The sequence below is a fragment of the Festucalex cinctus genome, chromosome 1 (genome assembly GCF_051991245.1).
Source record: "Festucalex cinctus isolate MCC-2025b chromosome 1, RoL_Fcin_1.0, whole genome shotgun sequence".
NCBI classification, from domain to species: Eukaryota; Metazoa; Chordata; class Actinopteri; order Syngnathiformes; family Syngnathidae; genus Festucalex; species Festucalex cinctus.
Window position 1 is genome coordinate 1,452,975 of NC_135411.1, and position 24,373 is coordinate 1,477,347.

Below are 24,373 nucleotides of genomic sequence, written 5' to 3' on the forward strand. Positions count from 1 at the left end.
GACTACACTTTTTCTTTTCTTGCTCGGCCGAATATCGCTGCCAAAAGTCAGGTGAGTTGTATCCGTAATTGACCTTTCGCAAACTCCGCCCCCCCAAACGAGCATTGACCAATCACACATACACAGTTTCATTTGATAAATCTTCTGATTATTCTAGCGAAGTTTTACATTCATAAGTCTAAATTTACACATAAGAAACAATCCTTTATTGATTTTTATTTTTATTTTTGTATCCATGAGAAATTATTTTTTGTCATTGTCTGGTTGTCTGTATCCAAAAGCTGTAAAAACGTATAACTATTGCAAACTTATCATTTATTTATATGATTTTGTATCAAACTATTTTCTTTTCTTTCAGTTATACTATTGATTTTATTTGGTTTAGCTTTTGTATGTTTTAACTTTCCTGGCGTGTTCTATGTTCTAATTGTTTATAGTGTATACAATGATTGTATTATTTCCCCCCCAATAGTTTGTATACTGATTGAGTGAATAGAGATTTAAAAAAATAAAAACTAAACTGGGCTACTCGTATGTACAGGAAGTAAACATGTTTCTTCTTATTCGTCCGAGTGCAGTTTAAAGGTCTATTTATTTTTATTAACCAAATGAATCTAGAATTAAACGTATAATTTTATGAGCTTTTTTTTAAAAAAAAAATATTTCAGTAAAATTAAATATTAACATTTTCGTGACATGAGATTTGTCCAACTGTAATTGCCGTAGATTTCACGTGGTAGCAGAAGAGCTACTTCCATTCCAGGCACGACGCGTTTACGCTCGGCTTCACGATAAAAATAATTCAACACGAATTCGTACGGAACGAACTGACACATCGACACTTTGCCCCGTCACTACGTTATTGAAGTCAAACATAATTGCTACGTTTCGTGTCTGGTTCAATCGTATCTCTCGGCCCTCTTTATTTTGCCTTAGCTTAGCTTAGCTTAGCTTAGCTTAGCTTGCTCGGCGCCAAAAAACGAGACGCGTTTGCTATCGCCAAATTGGCTCAGCAGACGTCAATCGTGAGCGTAAAGTGTCGTGAATATCGTGTAACGATGTTCACAATGGCGAAAGTCAAGTACGAAGAGGAGCTTTGTGGAGCACAGGAGGACAACGAGCGACAACGTCAACTGCTGGACGCCGTTTACAAGCAGCCTCGAGTTGTGTTGAACAGAGCAGGTTTGTCACTTGTTTCATCGACACTTTTCAACCATATGTACGTTTTTATTTCTGTAATGACTCTTCACCGGGTCACTTTGTTACGATACACAGTTTTTTTTCTTCAGTCGGTTTGGTACATTTCTCAGTCGATACGAATTGGATTTAGCAGAACTACAACTGAGGTAAAGCTAGCCGCCTTTTCTTTTTACGCGGTCAAGTCAGCCGTCTTTTCTTTTTACGCGGTCAAGTCAGCCGCACTTCATTTTTTTCTGTTCGCCCTTTTCTAGGATTTACGGTAGTGTGCTCGAAGAGACGCTGGCGCGGAGAATGTGACTGAGAACAACATTGGGTTTTCAAAATAAAAGATCGGTTTTCAAAAATAAAATTGAATTCAAACGCAGTTTAAAGTATGCTTGGTTTTATTATTATTATTATTATTATTATTATTATTATTATTATTATTATTATTATTAACAGTTTAAAAGCTGTTTCACAATAACACTACCAATTCAAATTTCACTGGGAATGCACTCTTGTGGGGTGATATTGAGCAATAACATTGATATGTACAGTATTAAGTTAACGGTAATTTAAAATGAAGGAAAGGTTGAAATTGAGAAGAAAATAGGTGTGTGTCATCGAGCAGACATGCCACTTTGAGGCAGAACTAATTTGGGGTCAATAGGTCATATGACCTAGAAGCTATTAAGCAGAAAATAAGTGGAAGTCTAAAATGAAAAAAATAAAATAAAAGGTGTGCATCATCTATCAGACATGGCACTATGATGCTGCATTGGTTTGGGGTCAATAGGTCACATGGCCTGGAAGCTATTGAGCTAAGATGCTAAAATTTACAGATAATGAGAAAAAAAATTGTTAAAAATAAGCGGAGGCCCCTTTTTTTTTTTTTTTTTTTTTTTTTTTTTTTTAAGGCTGTATGCAAATGAATATGTACAATTTTCTCTTGTTTCCTACAATATTAGTTGCTGATGTCATGTTGATCAAAATGTATGCTGTGTTGACCCTAGTCTCACACCTTGACTCCGCAACATTTTTGCATTTTTTTTTTGCATATTTATTTTTTTGCACAATGAAAAATGGTTGAACAAGTTACAATACGTCAACCATATTTCTATATATTCCCAGTAGACTTTTTTTTTTTTTTTTGGGGGGCAAATGTTAACTTTTAATAATCAAAAATCAATTCAACCAATGAGCAACCCGTTTTCTGAAATTTGTGTTTTCATCTCTAATATTCTAATATAAATTATGGTGAAAACAGTGCCTCTGGATTGGCAGACCGGGGTGGTGGTCCCCCTTTTTAAGAAGGGGGACCGGAGGGTGTGTTCCAACTATAGAGGGATCACACTCCTCAGCCTCCCTGGTAAGGTCTATTCAGGGGTGCTGGAGAGGAGGGTCCCTCGGGAAGTCGAATCTCGGATTCAGGAGGAGCGGTGCGGTTTTCGTCCTGGCCGTGGAACAGTGGACCAGCTCTACACCCCCAGCAGGATCCTTGAGGGTGCGTGGGAGTTCGCTCAACCAGTCCACATGTGTTTTGTGGATTTGGAGAAGGCGTTCGACCGTGTCCCTCGGGGAGTCCTGTGGGGGGTGCTTCGGGAGTACGGGGTACCGGGCCCCCTGATACGGGTGGTTCGGTCCCTGTTTGGTCCGCATTGCCGGCAGTAAGTCGGATTAGTTTCCGGTGAGGGTTGGACTCCGCCAAGGTTGCCCTTTGTCACCGATTCTGTTCATAATTTTTATGGACAGAATTTCTAGGCGCAGCCGAGGCGTTGAGGGGATCCGGTTTGATGGCCTCAGCATTGCATCTCTGCTCTTTGCAGATGATGTGGTGCTGCTGGGATCTCCAACTCTCACTGGAGCGGTTCGCAGCCGAGTGTGAAGCGGTTGGGATGAGGATTCGCACCTCCAAATCCGAGACCATGGTCCTCAATCGGAAAAGGGTGGCGTGTCCTCTCCGGGTCGGGGATGAGATCCTCCCCCAAGTGGAGGAGTTCAAGTATCTTGGGGTCTTGTTTACGAGTGAGGGTATGATGGAACGGGAGATCGACAGGTGGATCGGTGCAGCGTCTGCAGTAATGCGGACTCTGTATTGGTCCGTCGTGGTGACGAAAGAGCTGAGGCAAAAGGAGAAGCTCTCGATTTACCAGTCGACCTACGTTCCGACCCTCACTTATGGTCACGAGCTGTGGGTCGTGACCAGTGGCGTTCCTCAGCAACTTGGCACCCGAGGCAGGATTTCTGGTAGTGCCCCCCCTCCCAGAGCTTGCAGAACTTATTAGACCAACCACAAACACGACCCCCACTCAAATTATTAGACAAACCACAAAATATTTACATTTAGAGCATTTCCCACAGTTATTTTATACTTCATGGTAGAACCGTACGTCACAGTGGTATTTTCGCTGTAGAGGAAGAAAATAACGTGGAAAACATGCTGCTGAAAAGTCAACTTACTGTAGGTTTGGCAACACAAGATGGCCGCCGCCAGCTTCACTTTTCGCTACAGCATGAGCAGCCCAGTTAATTTATGACGTCCGTGCTGTATCAGCCTGCACATCCACCTGAGAATGTGACGGTGATCAGTTTTTGTTTTTTTTTGAAGGTTTGAGCCAGGACAGCTTACTCGCATTTTCATTTCATTTTCTTAACTAAAGAGCCAGACCTGTCACCAGAAAGAGAGTGCAGGGGGGGCATTACCTTTTTTGGGGGAGCACACTTCATCAACCTAAATCTAATGTTGTTCAGGTTGAACAGTGGCATTGTGACAACTGCAAAAGCGGCGGAATGACTGTGACCCAGCCCCTTCTATCTGAGATTAGCTAGCAGTTGCCTTCATTTGCTTTTTGGATTTAGGGTTGTACGATATGGATAACATTTCGGATAATTTTTGCCAGACATCTTTATTCTTTGGTCTTTGACTCAGCATGAAACTTCGCATCATTTCAGTGTTTTATGGTGCCTTCTGTATTTTGTGTTATTTTATTTATAGTTATATTTACTTATTCACTTCCCTACATCTTATATATATTTTTTATTTTTTATTTTTGCTTTTATACTTACCTACTTATATTTACTATAATTAATTTTATTTTGTGTTATTTTCTTTCACTTGTGTCCACTGCGAGACTGATTTCTATTCCATGCACTTTGTATGCAGCAATGGATCTTTTAAAGTGCTTTATAAAAAAAAGATTGAGTTGAGATATGTCGATAATATACAGAAACGACATATGGGTTCAGTGAAAAATATCAATCCAAAAGGATGTGTAAAGTGCTGTTTGTTATTATTATTATTATTATTATTATTATTGTTATTATTATTATTATTATTATTATTATAACTTAGTGACAGTCATCAACCGTGACAAACTTGGCAATAAAAAAAAAAAGAAAAGAGAATTCAACTTACATTGTACTGCAACTATGCTTTAGTGATAAATAATTTTATGCTCCAAAGTATTTGTTGTGTATGTGTGACTGCGTGGGTCTGTTAACCGCATACTGTGTATTGCTACAATTTGTCCGTGCTGTGTGGCTTGACTAATCAAAACAAAAGTTTGCCACTCACTTGTGAACGTTGTTTAGTGGACCAGTGAACGCAGGATTCCCAACCATGTCAACTGTGTCATCCTGGATCGAGGTTTGGCGTTTGCTCACTGCTCAGTCATTGGGTCGGTGCCGGCCGGCGAATGTGCACCACTATCTAACGCGGAAGTAGATTTGGCTAATGCGCGTCTCCGGAGCGCGCGTCACCCCCCCCCCCCAATCCCGATTACCATTGGCTAGCCGTAGATGTCAATCAAAGCCAAATTTGAAAGGATGTATGTGGTTGGCTGGCAAGCCATGCTTTACTTGAACCGAAGGCGCACGTTTACGTGACTGATAAAAGTAGAAAAATAAAATAAATTCTCCTTTCCCTGTCGTCCTTTTGCTGACGAGCGCCCCTAGCATCTGCCTAATCTGCCTAATGGCAGGAGCGCCACTGGTCGTGACCAAAAGAACGAGATCCCGGATACAAGCGGCCGAAATGAGTTTCCTCCGCAGGGTGTCCGGGCTCTCCCTTAGAGATAGGGTGAGAAGCTGGGTCATCCGGGAGGGACTCGGAGTCTGCTCCTCCGCGTTGAGAGGAGCCAGCTGAGGTGGCTCGGGCATCTGGTTCGGATGCCTCCTGGACACCTCCCTGGGGAGGTCTTCCGGGCATGTCCCACCGGCGGGAGGCCCCGGGGACGACCCAGGACACGCTGGAGAGACTATGTCTCCCGGATGGCCTGGGAACGCCTTGGGATTCCGCCGGAGGAGCTGGTTGAAGTGGCTGGGGAGAGGCAGGTCTGGGTTTCCCTCCTAAAGCTGCCACCCCCGCGACCTGACCTCGGATAAGCGGAGGAAGATGGATGGATGGATGGATGGATGAATTTTTGGTGAATTCTAGGGCTGGGTATCGATTCAAATTTCCAGGATCGATTCGATTCGCAAGGGTCCGATTCGATTCGATTCATGATTCACAACGATTTTCTATTCATTTGAGGAATTCATGCAGCACCTATTTTAGACAGTCAAAAGTACCAGTGCTGCAAATAGTAGAAACTTCTTGCTGTAATTTAATGCATTAGTAAAAATATGAATATTTACATTAAGAATTGAATCAATTGCAGTAACATTAATACTGGTTTATTTAACATGGCCTTATAAAAACAATAAATAATAATTAAATCAATTACAACCACAGTACAGGCTATGTAAAAAAAAAAAGTGACAAAAAACACTGACACTCATTCACATTGTTTTTTGTGCAAATGCTCCAATGGTGGTTGAGGGGATGGGGTGGGTGGGGAGATGATCGATACTGGCTTCCACCGTGTAAGTGACACGGGCTCGGAAGCATTTGTTTGTGTGTGTTGAATGTGTTGTGTGTGTGTGTGTGTGTGTGTGTGTTGGGGGCGGGGTCGATATATCTATACATGGCTTTATGTATCGATATTGGGATATGAAAAGGCGTATCTATACGATATCGATATATCAATATTTTGAACCCAGCCCAAGTTAATTCAATTGAAATAGAAAGGGCGTATGAAAACAAATTCCTTGTAGTAGTTATTGATGATATATTATTTTGGAAGCCACACATAGAAAATGTTAAAAGGAAAATGTCAAAAATCATAGGGATACTCTATAAAACTAAGGATGTCCTGAACATGAACTCATTATATACATTATACAGTTCATTATTCTTACAATGTCTGACCTATTGTGTGAAAATCTGGGCAAATGCAAATAAAACAAACACCAACTCTGTATTCAAATTGCAAAAGAGAGCTATAAGAATTATTAATTAATCAAAATATACTGAATCAACACATCCATTATTTATTAAATACAATGAAATTTTATGACTTGGTTGAGTTTAAATTAGCACCAAATTAGACACAGTCCTTATGATATAAGGGGTGCACATGTCTATAAAAAAAAAAAATAAAATAAAAACAAGAACAAATATTAAGCAAAGGTGTGTATTTGTTAGGTGTTAATTTGTGGAATCATTTGGGAATTGCCCTGAAAGGATGTGACTCACTTGTTGAGTTTAAAAAAAAATGTTTAAAAGTAAAAAAAAAATACTTGTGTATAGATTTGTTATTCATTCACTCATGTGGCCCATGTGATAAACGTCAATATAAAATACATAACATCACAATAAATTAACTTTACCAAACCATGTGTATCTTGTGTCTCGCAGATGTCGGTGAAAAATATATTTTTCCTGAGCGGCAGGAGCCAGAGTTCCCTGGCGTGAAACAGGAGGAGGACTTGGAGCCTCTGCAAGTTAAAGAAGAGCAGCAGCAACAGCCTCCCAACATCAAAAAAGAGGAGCAGCTGCCACCATACATTGAAGAGGAGGAGCACTTCACAGAGTTGCCCGTGACTGGTGTCCATTTGAAGACTGAAGATGAACGTCAATATGAAGAGAACAAAGGGGCGGAGTCTCCAAGCAGACAACAAATGACAAATGATGACAGCCGGTTAGCTCTTATGTCAGATGGTAAAGACGCGTCACACGCTGCTCACACTGCTGACGATGAACAGTGTGACGATGATGTGACATGTCACACTGATGGCAAACGGTGGAAATGTTCTCAGTGTGGAAAAACTTTTGGTTCCAAGTTTCAATTGAGAAGACACGCGATGGGCCACACTGGTCATAAACCCTTTGCTTGCACAGTTTGTGGTCGAAGTTTCTCTCGGAAGGAAACTTTAACAACGCACACGCGAACCCACACCGGAGAGAAGCCTTTTGCTTGCTCAGTTTGTGGTCGAAAATTTGCTCAGAGGGGACACTTAAAAATACACACAATAATCCACACTGGAGAGAAGCCCTTTGCTTGCTCAGTTTGTGGTCAAAATTTTTCTTCCAAGGGATACTTAAAAACACACACAAGAACCCACACTGGAGAGAAGCCCTTTGCCTGCTCAGTTTGTGGTAAGAAATTTCGTGAAAAGGAAAATTTAAAAATACACACAAGAACCCACACTGGAGAGAAGCCCTTTGCTTGCTTGGTTTGTGGTCAAAAATTTGCTTTCAAGGGATACTTAAAAATACACACAAGAACCCACACTGGAGAGAAGCCCTTTGCCTGCTCAGTTTGTGGTAAGAAATTTCGTGAAAAGGAAAATTTAAAAATACACACAAGAACCCACACTGGAGAGAAGCCCTTTGCTTGCTTGGTTTGTGGTCAAAAATTTGCTTTCAAGCGATACTTAAAAATACACACAAGAACCCACACTGGAGAGAAGCCCTTTGCCTGCTCAGTTTGTGGTAAGAAATTTCGTGAAAAGGAAAAATTAAAAAGACACACAAGAACCCACACTGGAGAGAAGCCCTTTGCTTGCTCAGTTTGTGGTCGAAATTTTGCTCACAAGGGAAACTTAAAAATCCACACAGGAACCCACACTGGAGAGAAGCTCTTTGCTTGCTTGGTTTGTGGTCAAAATTTTTCTTCCAAGGGATACTTAAAAATCCACACAAGAGTCCACACTGGAGAGAAGCCTTTTGCTTGCTCAGTTTGTGGTAAAAAATGTACTGCGAATGAAACGTTAAAAAGACACACAAAGACCCACACTGATGAGAAACCATTTTCTTGCTCAGTTTGTGGTCAAAGATTCCCAACAAAGGGCAACGCTGAGAGGCACAAGTGTGCTGGTGAGAAAAGCGGTTGATGAATGAAGCTTGATATGATCTCATTTAGTAATTGACATTTAAAATGGTGCAGAAATTTCTACCGCGAAATGAATGATTGATCTGTGTACTTGTATCGTGTGTTGTGTCTTAGCCTATTTTGAAATTGAGTTTGTTTTGAAAACGTAACATCAACCTGACAAGTGGCTGCAGATTATAACTGACGGCTATAATCTGTCATGTTGACATGTAAATGTCCATTCATATGTAGTTTGCCTTATATACATATTAAAAGGCTGTTGTTGAACACATTATTTTAGGTTAATTAATTATGCACAAATTAGTGTGTCAAAAAAATAACGCAACTGATCGCGAGTCTGATTGCAGACCGCAGACTGGGAACGGAACGCCCACGGAACGGAACGCCCACGGAACGGAACGCCCCTATGCTCTTGATTGACGGAAAGTGACGCTGCTGTCGTGATCCAGTAGTGTTGTTCTCAACTTCTCTGCAGCGAGCGGTCGCCACGAGAACTACGAAACGAAATCATTCCATCCATTATCACAACCTCTTAGTTCTCAAAAAGTTCCCGGGGACGACACGAAATAATTTGTAAAATGACGAGTCGGGAGCAGAAAGTAAGTGGACATGTATTTTATTTAATGAACATTAGCACATAGGTCGCTAAAGAAAAGTTCGTTTCCCGCACAGAAAGTCTGAAAAATGAATTGAAATGATTTAGTGGAACACAATGTTTTTCTTCCATATCTCTCTCGTTGAATTCCAATTGTTATTTCACATGGAACAATAGTTTGAACCTGTGTACCGTACAATATGCTGACCTAAAAGTAGTAACTTGCAAATGGGGAATCCACCGTAGCCTGCGGGGGCGGAGTGTTCCGCTGGGGGAGGAGTGTTCCGTGATTGGGGGGCGTATTGTTCCGACTTTTGTCCTCTAAGACTACCCGTAGCCTGCGGGGGCGTAGTGTTCCGTGCTTGGGGGCGTAGAGTTCCGTTCTGCGGTCTGCAATCAGATACAATTGGGCATTTTTTTGCTGCAGTTGGAATCGAAACTCTCATTCTCTTTTTCAGTGTTTTGATCCCGGTACAATTGTAAAGTTTAAATTGGACTTATTGAAAAGAGCTCCAGTTGATTGTGGTGCATGTGCAGTTTAATAAAAATTCGCCATCAAAGTTGAACAAGCATTTTGAGGTCAACTGAATGTTTATTATCAGGGATGAGATTTAACCACCAAATGTTATGAGTTTAAAGGCCCAGTCTGCCGGTTTCACGCAGGAAAATGCACTTTTTAAATGCAGGATTGAAACAAACAAACTACTTCTCAATTTACAGATCTGGGCTTCTCTTAATTTCTGGGGGTGATTTTGTCCTATAAACCCCCACCACCCCAGCCTGTATTTTGCAAAAAAAAACAAAAACAGTGTTAACACCCCTCCAGCCAATCGCAGAGGGGGGCGAAATTGTCGGCTGCGTGACGTCACTCCCGCGGCAATTTGAAAGCACGCATGGATTTTTTTCCCACTCACTCATTTACACATGTAAACTTCTGTGAGTGAGTTAGTGAATACTACTACTACTATTACTACTACTAATAATAATAAAAATACGTACGTGCTGTCAAAACCCGCGAGAGTGACGTCACGCAGCCGACAAATTCGCCCGGCTCCGTTTGCGACAATCATTGTAAATTAACATTTTAACCTTGCACTTTGTCTTTGCAAATACCTTAAAACAAAACTAAAACATACTAAAATGCAGATTCTTAGACAAAAAAATAAATCTTGAGCAATAGCGTTGCAAATTATTTACCAAGGAGCGTGAGAGGCGTGTCAACCACCACAGCCCCACAACATTCAGAGCCTTTAGGAATTCCGGGCGGATCTCATCCAACCCCGGGGCCCTGCCACCGAAGAGATTTCCAACCACCTCAGTCACTTTGACCCCAGAGATAGGAGAGCCCACCTCAGATTCGCCAGACTGCTTCCTCAAAGGAAGACGTCTTGGTGCAATTGAGATCTTCTAAGTATTCCCCCCACCGACTCACGACGTCCCGAGTCGAAGTCAGCAGCACACCATCTCCATTATACACAGTGTTAATAGTGAACTGCTTTCCTCTCCTGAGACGCCCAATGGTGGACCAGAATTTCCTCAAAGCCGTCCGGAAGACATTTTCCATGACCTCAAACGAACTCCTCCCATGTCCGAGATTTTGCCTCAGCGACCGCCGAAGGCGCGTTCCGCTTGGCCAGCCGGTAACTGACAGCTGCCTCCGCAGTACCACAGGCCAAAAAGGCCCGATAGGACTCCTTCTTCAGCTTGACAGCATCCCTGACCACTGGTGGTTCGAGGATTGTCGCCGCGACAGGCACCGACCACCTTACGGCCGCAGCTCCGATCGGCCGCCTCAACAATGGAGCCTCTTCGGGCTATGCCCGGCGCTCCCCATCTCCAGAGGTGGGTGCGTGTAAATATACACAAACATACACACATACTTAGTGTCAAGGTGTGGGGGTGTTGGAGGCAGGACCCAAATGCAGGGGGCAACAAAAACAGGGCAAGGCAGGGATGCAAGTAAAAAAGGGGATTTAATTAACTAAAAATGTAAACAAGGGACTATGGAAAAAATTAACAAGATCAAAAACAAACACATGGCATGGCATGGCATGGCATGGCATGGTATGGCATGGCAAACAGGGACATGAACATGAACAGGCACAATGACTCCCCCAAGAACCGAACGGAAAACAGGTGACTAAATACACACAGGCTAATTGACAATGACTAGACACAGCTGGGCAAGACAAGTGGCAAGGGAAGCTGATTGGTGGATACACTGGGAAGGGAAGAAACACTCAGGTGGACGTGGTTTGACATGACGGGACAAGGGAAGAGACAAGGAACACATGACAAACAACCAAAAACACCAAAAGAAAACAAAATCCCACCCCCCACAAAACATGACAGAACCCACCCCTCAAGGGCGGCTTCCAGACGTCCCACCAACATAAAAAGTCCAAAAACAAGGGCGGGCGGAAGGGGGCACGGAGGTGGGAACACGGCCCACCCATCCGTCCCAGACAAAAGGCAGTTCAGGAGGGCGTCCATGACGCCAGACGAGAGTCCCGTTCAGGAGGGCGTCCTCGAAGCCCGAAGAGAGAGTCCCAGCGGGGCCAGTCAGGAGGGCGTCCTTGACGCCCGATGAGAGGTGAAGGCAGCCTGCAGGGCTTGCGCCGCCGGAACTTTGGGCGGCGCCTGGCGAGGTTCCGGAACTTTGGGCGGCGCCTGGCGAGGTTCCGGGACTTTGGGCGGCGAGATTAATCTTACAGTTGCACAATAATAAATACAATTTAAAAAAAATTAATTAAATTAAATAAAGTGCAGTGAACACTGAACAGTTTCTGAGTGGTTCTTTTCTCCAACCCGCGTTTCATTCCTTCTGATTGGATTGTGTGAATTTTCGTCACTGTATTGTTTTCATTTTCCTTTTAGTCATTGATGAAAGTGTCAGTCAATTTTAGTTATCATGTCAATGAATGGCTTCTATTTTAGTTTTTGTTTAATTTTGATCTGAAAGAAAAATTTCATGATGAAAATTATTCGTTGACGAAATTAGCACTGCTCACATGCTGGCAGCACAGGATGACGCGGCACACGGACTATTTTGACCAGGTCACGAACCCCTCGTCAAATCATAATTTTTCGGCAACGTCCTCCGATGAGGAATACTAACGGTTTTTATTTGTGTAAAAGAAGGATAATCAGACACATTCACGAGCGGGATGTCAGCCAGGTTCGCGGAGGGGAACACGGACTGTGTTTCATAACCGCTTATAACTGTTAATTAATTAATTCTACTTAATTAAGCGTACCAGTTTCATTCTATTTTCATGTGTCGTCTCGTGCGCAGTTCGCACATATCCCCATATAAACTCAACACTGATTGACGAAATGGAATTGATTGTCATTGATTGTCCTCAATCCAAAAATACTGCTGCTCGTTACTGGTGCCCGTAAGAGGGAGCACATAACCCCAATCCTGGCCGCTCTTCATTGTCTGCCTGTAAAATTTAGAGTCCACTTTAAGATTCTTGAATTTTGTTTTTAAATCTCTCAATGGTCTTGCGCCACCTTATCTCACTGAGCTCTTGCAGCCCTACGCACATGCTCGGTGCCTCAGGTCAGCAGACCAAACTCAATTGGAGGTACCGAGGGCAAAGCGGAGGCTTAGAGGAGATCGAGCCTTTGCTGTTGCCGCCGGTCCCTCCATTTGGAACGACCTTCCACAAAATATTAGGCAGTCCCCCTCTTTATCCTCTTTTAAAACACGTCTTAAAACACATCTGTATTCTTTGGCTTTTGGCGCACCATGAAACTAAACATTGTTTTTGGTGTTTTGTGGCGTTTCGATGTTTATTCTACTTATTTATCTATGTATTTATTTATTTATTCACTTGCCTATTATTAATTTACTGATGTAAAATGTATTTACTTGTAAAAAAAAAAAAAAAAAACTTGTATACGCACTTCAAAATGTTTGCTTTGTTCTTGTTTTGTTACCTTATTCTTGACTGCACAACCGATTTATATTTCATGTGCAGCACTTTGTATACAGCAATGCCTGTTTTTAAGGCGCTTTATAAATAAACAAAGTTGAGTTCATGAATGCTACAGTGGCAACTAGCGATAATTTCGTCGACAAAAAATTGTCATGATTTTTGTGACAAACTTTTTTTTCAGACAAAAATTAAACAAAAACTAAAATAGAAGCCACTCATTGAGACGATAACGATAACTAAAATCGACTGACAATTTTGTCAATGGCTAAAACGAAAATGAAAACAACACAGTGACGAAAATTCACACAATCCAATCAGAATGAATGAAACGCGAGTTGGAGAAAAGAACCACTCAGAAACTGTTCAGTGTTCACTGCACTTTGTTCAATGTTCAAACATGGTTACATTCATTGCGCAGCTGTAAGATTAATCTCAAGCAATTTAATTATGCACATTTTTTTTTATTTTATTAGGGTGAAAACTAAGTCATATTGTCAGTTGAACATGTTTCACTAAAACAATGGACACCATTGTATGAAATCTGTCTTGCGTGTTAAACTACAGTTACAAATAGATTTCTGTCTAAAAGTTTAAATGCATGCTGAATGAAAATAGACTAAACTGTCAATGTAGTCGATTAAAATTGCTCTTTATGGGTTAGGTTTAGGCAAGTTTGGAATTCGTTAGCCAACAGGTAAGCGATCTCCAATGCGATAACTCCGAGCTACGCTCCTCTCTCGTCGCTGTCACAGCCGAGTTGGAGACGATTAAAAAGGAAAATAAAATGCTAAAGGAAACGGTCTTAGATGTTCAATCCCGTAGTATGCGGGAAAATCTAATATTCTCAGGTATATCCGAAAATTCTCCAGATAATCCAGAGGGTGAGATAAAAAAATTCATGACATCATCGCTAAAGATCCCACAGGAGACGGTAAATAATATCTCTTTTCACCGTGTACACCGGCTCGGAGCTCGTAAGGGCAATAAGCCCCGTCCTATTATTGCTAAGTTCGAACATTTTAAACATAAAGAATTGGTAAAAAGTAAAGGACGGGAGCTCAAAGGGACATCTTTCGGGATGAATGATCAATTCCCAAGAGAGATAAACGAGCGGCGAAAAGTACTGTTTCCTATAATGAAACAAAATAGACAGGATGGTAAACGGACTTCGATGGTCGTTGATAAATTATATATCGACGGCCAGCTATTTCGAAACCCAACCTCGACCCCTTGGCTGTTCTAACTGACAATTGGTAGAGCCGAGCATTGTGTGATTATTTGACGTATGTATATGTATATGTATGTGTATGTATATGTGTATATATGTATATATATGTATATGTATATGTATGGATAATGGGTTACGAAATAGAATATGAATTTATATTATGCATAGGCTATATAGTAATAATATTAATAATAATAATAATAATAATATAGAAATATATTCTTAAAAAAAATAAATTAATAATAATAATAATAATCTCGCTTAGGTCACCATTTACTGGTGTATTGTTATGTTGAATCCCCCACAGATTTCCTTCACACTTACTTCCCCCCACGTTTCTTCACTATTATACTTATCTACTTGCTATCTCTCTCTTTATATAAATTATATAAATTGCCTAATTACTCTTTTGCTATCCTACAATATGTTAATATTAATAAGCAGCTTATATAGATGTATACATAAGACTGAGTCTATATTGCTCGTATGCAGAAATTAGTTCTGGTCTCCTGGAATGTGTGTGGCGCTCGCTCCCAGGCAAAAAGAATAAAAATTTTAGACCATCTCTCAAAATTTAAGGCAGATATTTGTCTCCTACAAGAAACCCACTTACAAAAATCAGAAGAAAAATTATTTATAGATAAAAATTTTAGTCAAGTTTACTCTGCCTCCTATAATAGTAGACAAAGAGGTGTCTCTATACTTATACATAAGAATTTATTCTTTACTCTAAATAATATAGTAACAGATTTAGAGGGCCGATATATTATTATCCAGGTAACTATATTTAATAAAGTATATACAATTGGTAATTTATATGCCCCAAATAATGATGACCCTGATTTTTTCCATGAATTTTTCTCTCGGTTACTCGATTTAGCAACAAATTCTACTATTATTATTGGAGGTGATTTTAACACGGTCTTGAACCCGTTAATAGATCGTTCTAATAATACGATATATACAAGGCGATTACGATCCGCTAAAGTAATAGATGAATATATGGAGGATTTTGGCCTCAGCGATGGCTGGAGACTTCAAAACCCAACTAAGAAGGAATTTACTTTCTTCTCTGCTGTGCACCGATCATTCTCAAGAATTGATTTTTTCCTTACAAATAATTCTATTGTCGATAAAACTGCTATAAAAATACATTCTATAATTATAAGTGATCATGCACCAGTCTCCCTCACTCTACAAATTGACTCTACCTTTAAACCTCCCCCGATATGGCGTTTTAACATCTCATTACTGAAAGACGTAGAGTTTGATAAAATTATTAGAAGGGAGTGGGCAGATTTTTTGGAAATAAATGACTCTCCAGATATATCTCCATCTCTTCTCTGGGAAGCAGGGAAAGCGGTAATTAGAGGGAAAATTATATCATATTCAACTTATAAAAAGAAACAGGATCAAAAATTAGAAAAATACCTGGAAGATAAAATTAAACAACTAACGGATGAATATGTATTAAACCCAAATAATCAAATATGGATAGAACTACAGAATATAAAAATACAGTTAGATAACATGTTATCTAAAAAGACAGAGTTTATAATACAACAGTTGAGATATAATAATTTTGAACATAATAATAAATCAGGTAAATTCCTGGCAAATCAACTTCAACGGAATCGGGAAAAATCTCTTATAACGGCTATTAAAGATATAAATGGTGAATGCACACAATCACCAGAAGAAATTAACCATATTTTTTATAACTATTATCGAAATCTATACACAGAAATTAATAGACCTAACCCTGAATATATTGAGGAATTCCTAAACAGCTTAAATATACCTCAGTTATCTATTGAACATAAAGATATTCTCGATACCCCGCTTACTATAGATGAGTTGTATCGTGCTTTAGACAGTATGCCTAATGGCAGAGCACCTGGTCCAGACGGCTTTCCGGCTATATTTTTTAAACATTTCTGGTTAATGTTTGCTCCATTATTTCTAAGAGTAGTAACTGAAATTAAAAGTAAAGGTGATATACGTCAAGATATGAATATAGCAGCAATTAAACTTTTATTAAAGCCAGAAAAAGACCCTACCCTCCCGTCAAGTTACCGACCGATATCACTAATTAATACCGATATTAAAACTATCGCTAAGGCCTTGGCATCTCGATTAGAGACGGTAATCTCGACAATTATTCATAGTGATCAAACAGGTTTTATTAAAGGTCGTCATTCTACTAATAATATTAGGAGACTCTTTAACTTGATTAGTATGTCACAGCGGTATGATAAAAAGGCAGTTGTTATTTCGCTGGATGCAGAAAAAGCATTCGATAAAGTTAACTGGTCCTTCCTCTTTGCTGTCTTAAACAAATTCGGCTTCGGGGAGTCATTCATTCAATGGGTCTCAATATTATATGATTCTCCTAAAGCTACAGTTACTACTAATGGGATTACATCACAGAGTTTTACTTTACAAAGGGGAACAAGACAAGGGTGCCCAATTTCTCCTTTATTATTTGCTATATTTATTGAGCCGCTTGCATTAGCTATACGTCAGGATAGACGGATCCAAGGAATCCACTCCGGGACAATAGAACATAAAATTAATCTATATGCCGATGATATATTACTCTATTTAGAAGAACCTGCTATCTCGCTAGGGGAAGCATTTAAATTAATAACTAAATTCTCTCACTTATCAGATTACTCTATTAACTGGACAAAATCAACATTATTACCTATTACAGAAAATTCATGGAATCCTACAAGTCAGGATCCACACTACTCCTTTCCTACAGGTAATTTAAAATACTTAGGTGTTAAAATTTCACCTAAGTTAACTGAATTAACTTCTTTAAATTTTTCACCATTATTGGATAGTATCCGTAGTGACCTGGAGCGCTGGAATAATCTTCCGATCTCTTTAATAGGATGGATAGCTACTATAAAAATGAAAGTTTTACCAAAGATTAATTATTTATTTTCAATGATTCCATTTAAACCTACGTCTAACTGGTTCCAATCGCTGGACTCTGCTATCATAAAATTCTATTGGAATAAAAAAAAAGCCAAAATTAGTCTATCTACTCTTCAGGAAAGTAAATCTAAAGGAGGTTTAGAGGCACCAAACTTTATGTACTATTATTTAGCTAATCAACTACAATATCTTGTGCTATGGACACAACCCAACAGAGATACTAACTGTTGGTTGGAATTGGAGCAGAAGGATTGTAATAATCTTAGACTGTCAGATTTACTCTTTATTACAAAATCAATAAGACGACATAATTGTTTTAAAAACCCAATGATAGCCGCCACCCTGACTGCCTGGTGGAAGGCATTAGAAATTACAAACTCCCAATTGGCGCCCTGTGGGCTCTCTCCCATTTGGCATAACCCCGACTTTCAACTTAATAATCAGTCGTTCCATTTAAGCCTATGGGAGCAGAAAGGAATTACACACCTTCATCATCTTTTCTCAGATAATAAGTTTATATCGTATACAAACTTGGTCCAGAAATATGAAATAAAAAAGGGAAATTTCTTACATTATCTGCAAGTTAAAAATATGGTTAAGAAACAAATCCCAACACTTCAGGATACGCTCCAACTGCCTGTCTTAGCTAAAGATATTATAAAGCTTTCTCCAACAACAATAAAGAAAATATCAAAAATATATAAGTTATTTTTATACACAAATAAAACGTATTTACCGATTTTAAAATGGGAAAAAGACTTGTCTATAGTTCCGGAACCAGACTTTTGGACCCAAATCTGTGAAAATGTATTTAAAATGACCAAACAGACAAATTTGCAACTTATCCAATATAAGATACTTCATAGAACATATATTACACAATATATGTTGAAAAAAATGGGACTCTCTGACTCCGACATTTGTCTCCAGTGCTCACAAAACACTGCCGATACTTATCTTCATGCTTTATGGTCATGTACTCCAGTGCTGCATTTCTGGACTAAAATCTTGGGAAAGCTCGCTGATATATTAAACTGTAGGCTTCCTTTATCTCCAAGATTGTGTTTACTAGGTGACTTAACAATAACTGAGCTACCATGTAAACAAACTCAATCTATATTTATAGCCCTTACTATTGCTAAAAAAATAATCCTTGTCAATTGGAAAAATAAACAATCTCTAAATATCGACCACTGGTTAAACTTACTAATAAATTATATCTCAATGGAAAAAATCTCTGCCTTAAATAAAAATCAAGTATCAAGATTTAAACAAATATGGTCTATGTACATAGAATATTTTAATCTCAATTTGGCAACTTAATCCTGCCAAGATTCTGCCTGTTAACGAGAGCCACCACATCGTTACAACTTCTGTTTTCGCTGCTCCTGTATTTGGTATTTTGTATCTGATTGTTTTTATTTTTATATAGTCAGGAACCTAGTTGCTGCTAGTGGGCTCGAGCATACCACACTATACGACACTATACTCAATAACTCCTTAAGATCTATTTCTAGTGGGCACTAAGCATCAACACTTGGTGTTACTGCATGCTAATTAGTCAATTTTCTTGACGCCGTCCCCTGTGGTCGGGCGGGGGTGGTTATGACCCCCCCCCCCCCCCCCCCGTTGTCTGCTCGGTGGCGGTTGCGTCTTGGCCGCTCCCTGGGCCCCCTGTGGGGTGCGGTGTTGGGGTGCTTCCCCTGGTGCCCGGGGCGGTGCCGTCCCGGCGCGGTCCGCTGCTCCGTGCCCGGCGGCGCGGTTCGGGGTGGGTGGGCCTCCGGTGTGCCCCGTGGTTCCCTCTCCCCTCCCCCTTCCTCCCCCCCGTCGCCTCTCCCTCCTCGCCTCCTCCCGCCCATCCTCCTCTGCCTCCCGGTCCCTTTTCCCTTGTCACCCTCCCTCCTCCTCTCCCCCCCCGCCTCCTGCCCTGCAGCCGCCCTTTCGCCTTCTTGTCGTCTTCTCCCCGCTTCCCCCGCCCCCCCCCCCCTTCCCTGTCTGCCCTGCGGCCCCTCCCCCTCCCTCTCCCTGGGCCTGGGGCTCCCTCCCCGGCCCGGGCGTCGGGCTCCGGGGGCCGGGCGAGGGTTTGGGGCCTGCCCCACTCCGGTATAACTCCTGGCGCCCCGGGCGGGCTCCGGTGGCCGGTGGGCTGTCCGGTAGCCCTGCTGCGCTGGCTGTCCGCCCATTGTGGTGCCGGGTGGATGAGGTGGGGGGCGGCAGGGGGTGGGGGTGCTGGGGGGCGGGTGTGTCACCTACACCCGCCGGGTTGGGTGAGGCCCCGCTGGTCGCTCCTCTTACTCACTTCACTAGCTTGCACTATACACTTTGTAAATATACACATAGGGCACACAACACATTTCTTGGTGGGGTGGGGAAGGGTGGAAACACCGTCTTCACCCTTCAACTCCCCTCCAATTTTAATGCACCTCACGTCCAAGGGGAGGGGTGAGTTGGGGCGGGGAGCCATCAGAGGGGATGGACTGCAGTGCCTGGCAGCGCTGTGGTCCCCCCCATTTGGGTCCCTGCCCCACCACTTTGTCCCTCCATTCCCTTTTTTAATGCACCACACATATACATATTCATTTTTTTGGGGGGGATACGGGTGTGTCGGAGTAGGGGAAATTTTTTCCCTCTGCTCCGACTCACCTGCTCCCAATTTTAATGCACCACACGCACACACTTGTATATACACTGGGTGGGGCCACATTCACGGTGTAAGGGTAGAGCTCGCCAGTCGGCGAGCTGGCGGACTCAGTAACAGGGTTAGGTGTCACTAGTACTCTGGCGTGACGACCGGGGCCTCTCCCCACCGGGCTCGGTGTTCTGGTGTTCCGCCTTCTCCCCTGGTGCTTCCTCCTCTGCTTCCCCCCTCCCGCCGCTGTGCAAATCTCGCGCGGCTGGAGGTGGGGTGGGCACATCTTCCCTCTCTGCGCTGCTGCCCGGTGCCGGTTTCCGGGGGGGGGTGGGGGGTTCTCGCGGGGGGCCGGGTTCGCGGGGGGGGGGGGGGGTGGCGGCCGTCGGGGGGGGGCGGCTTGTTTTGGGGGGGGGGGGGGGGGTGGAGGTATGGGTGGGTGGGGGGTTGGGTGCTGGGGGTCGGGGTGTGTTCGGGGGTCTGGGGGTCGGGGGTGGTGGGGCCTGGGTCGTGGTGGATGGCGGGTTTGGGCGGGGTGCGGGGGGGTCGTGGGGGGATGGGGGCTGGGGACCGGTGGGGCGCTGTGGGGGCCCGCTGGGCCTCGTTCTGCGGCCTTGGGCTCGGGGGTGTGGGCCGGGGCTGGGGCGGGGGTGTTCCGGGTGTCTGGGCCGGTGTCCGCTCGGGTGGCTTGGGGGTGGCCTTGGTGCTGCCGCGGCCTGGGGATTCCGGGGGGGGGGGGGGGTGCTCGCTTTGCTGGACCGCGGTTGACGGCTTCTTTCTTTGGTGGTGGTCCTTATGCATGCCAGATCCGTCGCACCAGCATCTACTGAAACTCAACAGAAGTACCCTCTCCCTCCCACAGCCCCTTGAATCAGTTGGTGCTGGTGTCTGTGGTTCTCACTTTGCTTTATCTATCCTTCCCTCCTTCCTCTCTTTAGTTTTTCCTCTGGTCACTTGAGATCTTAATTTATTAGAAGTATGAGGTTTCTGGGGTTGGCATAAGACTCCGGTTTTGTAACCACGCAGGAGGGGTCTTGTTGGTGCTGGACTTCACTTTGATGGATTGGATGTACTGGCTTCTATTGATCTCACTCTGCCTTATCGATCCTTCCCTCCTTCCTCTCTTTAGTTTTTCCTCTGGGCTCTTGAGATCTCGCTAAATTTGCTGGAATTTAGAGGCTTCCGGGGTTGGCGTAAGACTTTGATTTTGTAATCATGGGGAAGGCAGGAAGTGTTTGGTCGGTGCTGGATGTCACTTTGATTTACCTTTCTTTTCTCTTTATTTCTTTTTTTTCTGACCTTTTCTCTGGTCTCCTGACCATTTAAATCTCACGACTCTGGCAAGATTCTGAAGTACCTGGTTAAGGCGAAGGGTAATGGGATATTTATAAGGTTTTAGGTGAATGAATGAGTATAAATTTATACGTATTTGCACGCACGCACACGCACGCACGCAAACGCACGCACGCACGCAAACGCACGCACGCACGCAAACGCACGCACGCACGCAAACGCACGCAAACGCACGCACACATACACACACAAAAAAAAAAAAAAAGAGCAATGATGACAAGACGTTGAATCGGTAAGACTACCGAATGAACAATTCTGAGCTCTTCAAAAAAAAAAAAAAAAAATAAAAAAATAAAAAAAAAAAATAAAAAAAAAATAAAAAAAAATAAATAAAATTGCTCTTTATTTTCGTCGACTAAAATTTGATTAATACTAAAATACAATCAGAGGACTAAATTATGACTACAACTTTGATACATTTTGGTCAAAAGACAAACTAAATTGGAATTTCTTGTCAAAATTAACAGTGGTTGCAACAGCAGTTGAATGTAATAATGCCGTAATCATGACAAAAAGATTAATGTGGTAATATTGTAAAAAAAAAAAATGTATGTGGGAAACACCGTTTTAATAAAATAATATCCTGGACCTTAAAGTGTTCTTCAAATCGCACACGTCTGTTACAGACATTGGTATGACTGTCTGATGACTGGATAACCGTCCCCTATCCGGAATAAAGTTGAATTGAACAGCGCTGAAATTTCTTCACGCTTTATAGTATTTATAGTTGTGCTTCAGAAAGGGAGTAGTAATAACAAGTGTACAAACCCAACGCGACTTATCACTAAAAGGAAGAATTTTGCTGACCAAAGCTGAAGGATTATCCCGCCTCATATATGCTGCTCTGTCTCTTGATGTCAACAAAAAGATTTTGAGTGTTATAGACAAAATGCTTTTTAATTTTGTTTGGAAAAATAAAACTCATTACATTAGAAAGTCTGTAATGATGAACTCCTATAATAGAGGTGGCCTTAATTTTTGGGATTTTCGAACTCGAAATAATTCCTTCAAAATAAACTGGTTGAAACAATTCTTAAGGAACCCATTTTCAATCTGGAATTTGATCCCAAATTTTGTTTTTTCGCAGCTTGGAGGCCTCAAATTTCTTTTGTTTTGCAACTACAGCATTCCAAAACTTCCCATTAAATTGTCTAATTTCCATAAGCAGATGCTTCTTTCCTGGTCTTTGATTTATAATCATAACTTCTCACCCCATAGATATTATTTATGGAATAATGCAGATATTATACATAAACGTAAATCCTTATTTGATCCGATTTGGTTCTCTCATAATATTCTTTTGGTTGGTCAAATGTTTAATTCAAATGGCTTGTTTTTGACTTACCAGGAATTTGTTTCAAAGTATAATATTACGATTTCTGTCTCTGACTTTAATGCTGTTGTAAATGCAATTCCTACTGGTGTTATTACCTTGTTTAAAGGTTTAGTTGGTTACAACTTCAACCTAACTCTGTCTGTTGATCCAACCAAAACAGAAATTGGTGCGATTTGTTTTTCCCATAAACGAAATAATAATTGCAATGTACGAAAGTTGTTCCAGAAAGATGTCGCTTCTGTACCTTATGTTGTGTTTTATTGGAATAATCTTGTTCATAACCTTGACTGGACCAAAATTTGGAATTTGGCTTCCAAATATTTGATCAATAACAAAGTGAAAGAAGTATCTTTTAAAATAATTCATAGATGTTATACATGCAAAGTTTTTCTACAGCGGATGAAGAAAAATATTAACACCGACTGCTCTTTTTGTGAAAATTCTCCTAAGGATTTATTTCATTTGTTTTGGGATTGCCCGTTTTCCAAAACGTTATGGAAAGATATCTATAATTCTGTTTTCATTATTGTAGAACCACAACTTTCTCTTTGTTTTGAAAATACTGTTTGGCTTCAATAATTATCCATCTAGATCTCAAGACGCTTTTCATATAATTAATTTTGTTCTCATATTGGCAAAATGGCACATACACAAATGTCGATACATTAAGCAGAGACCTCGTTTGTTCATGTTAGAAAATGAAGTCAAACAATATATTAAGTCTATTGGTCATTCCACAAATAAGAAAGCAAGCAAAACCCTATATTGATGTGAACTGTACAATTTATTTTTGTAGTTTATTTTCATATGCATTTGTCTCCCCCTGGCTGTTGTATTTTATATTACTGTTCTTCCAATAAAAAGAAGAAAAAAAAAAAAAGTGTACAAACCTGCTGCGTGTAGCACAATTCGAGGCTGCTGGCAAACATCGTCCAGCAGGTGAAAATGTTGCTCGTTCTCTTCTTTGACTCCAAAGAGTTCCTCCTCGTACTTTGGTGTCGTTCTCGCCGACATTTTGGCACAATAATGCCAACAAAGTCACACTCGGTCTTTTCCTGACCACGTGTTATGTGCTTCTCTTTGTTAGCGGCTAGCAAGCTAAGCTAAGCTAAGCTCAGCTAAACTAAGCTAAGCTAAGCTAACTAGACTGAGAGCACTGAGCTGGATAGCCGACAGCCCACACAGTACAGAAGACCTGCGGAAGTGCGGCGGAAGTTAGTCAGGCAGGACACGCCCCCGCTGCGTTATGATTGGCTACTGGAAACTGTGCGGAGGCTTCAAAGCAAGCATTGTCATCAAGGCATCGACAGATGCCGCAATTTTTTATATATTTTTTGCTGCAGTTCGAAAGTTTCATTCCCTTTTTCAATGTTTTGTTCTCGATATAATTGTAAAGTTTTAAATGGCACCAGTTTATTGAAGTGGATGTGCAGTTTAAAAATTCGCCATCAAAGTTGAACAAGCATTTTGAGGTAAACTGAAAGTTTATTATCTGGGATGAGATTTAAACCACCAAATGTTATTAGTTTAATTACTTGTCTTAGTTAGTAGTAAATGTTTGGTACAGTATCTGATGATATATTATTGATATGTACAATATTTATTTGTACTGCAAGTAATACAAAAGACTTTTGGCCAGTTTTTCTCATCTGTGGCTCTCACACTTTCCTTCAGCAAAGTTTTGACGCAACACTTTCCTTCCAATGAAGGTAAAATGTTCGTGATGACTGATGATGACAAGCCATTGAAGTCAAGGAGGCGGACCTCAGAGCCAAGGAGTAAGTTGAGGGCAGGTACCAACTGACTCCTTATTTGTAGGGAGGGCACTAATGCTGATTGGCTAGGGATGTAAGGTATTGCCACACACTTCCCACCAGGGGGAGCATCATCTCATCAGCGCCACACTCAGAAGTACAAATGCAATTGCATTGTACTGTCGGTTCTCTTAA

The 24,373-nt window shown here is 41.5% G+C and overlaps 2 protein-coding genes and 1 long non-coding RNA gene across 3 annotated transcripts in view; 2 read left to right on the forward strand and 1 right to left on the reverse strand.

Moving 5' to 3' along the window:
* The window catches only part of LOC144006324 (uncharacterized), a 28,903-nt gene extending 20,509 nt beyond the window's left edge, over nt 1–8,394 (forward strand). The window contains exon 4 of the mRNA XM_077505113.1: nt 7,413–8,394. Within this exon, the coding sequence (XP_077361239.1) occupies nt 7,413–8,394 (982 nt within the window). The remainder of the gene's footprint in view (nt 1–7,412) is intronic.
* Nucleotides 777–7,279, forward strand: LOC144005186 (uncharacterized). Its single transcript, XM_077503199.1, has 3 exons — nt 777–1,182; nt 6,917–7,199; nt 7,264–7,279. The coding sequence occupies exons 1-3, from the start codon at nt 1,059–1,061 to the stop codon at nt 7,277–7,279; spliced, it is 423 nt and encodes a 140-aa protein (XP_077359325.1). The 5' UTR covers nt 777–1,058.
* Nucleotides 8,395–10,942: 2,548 nt separating the features above from the next.
* LOC144012603 (uncharacterized) lies at nt 10,943–23,592 on the reverse strand. Its single transcript, XR_013282148.1, has 2 exons — nt 23,315–23,592; nt 10,943–11,695 (listed from the first exon to the last, which is right to left on the reverse strand). It is a non-coding gene; the product is annotated as an uncharacterized LOC144012603 (long non-coding RNA).
* Between the last annotated feature and the right edge of the window lie 781 nt (nt 23,593–24,373).

Bases quoted from the DNA above. Each gene is read 5' to 3' on its own strand.
- LOC144005186 (XM_077503199.1), top strand. From the start codon at position 1,059: ATGTTCACAATGGCGAAAGTCAAGTACGAAGAGGAGCTTTGTGGAGCA. The intron at 1,183-6,916 runs GTTTGTCACTTG...TGTGTCTCGCAG, and splicing joins AGTTGTGTTGAACAGAGCAG to ATGTCGGTGAAAAATATATT.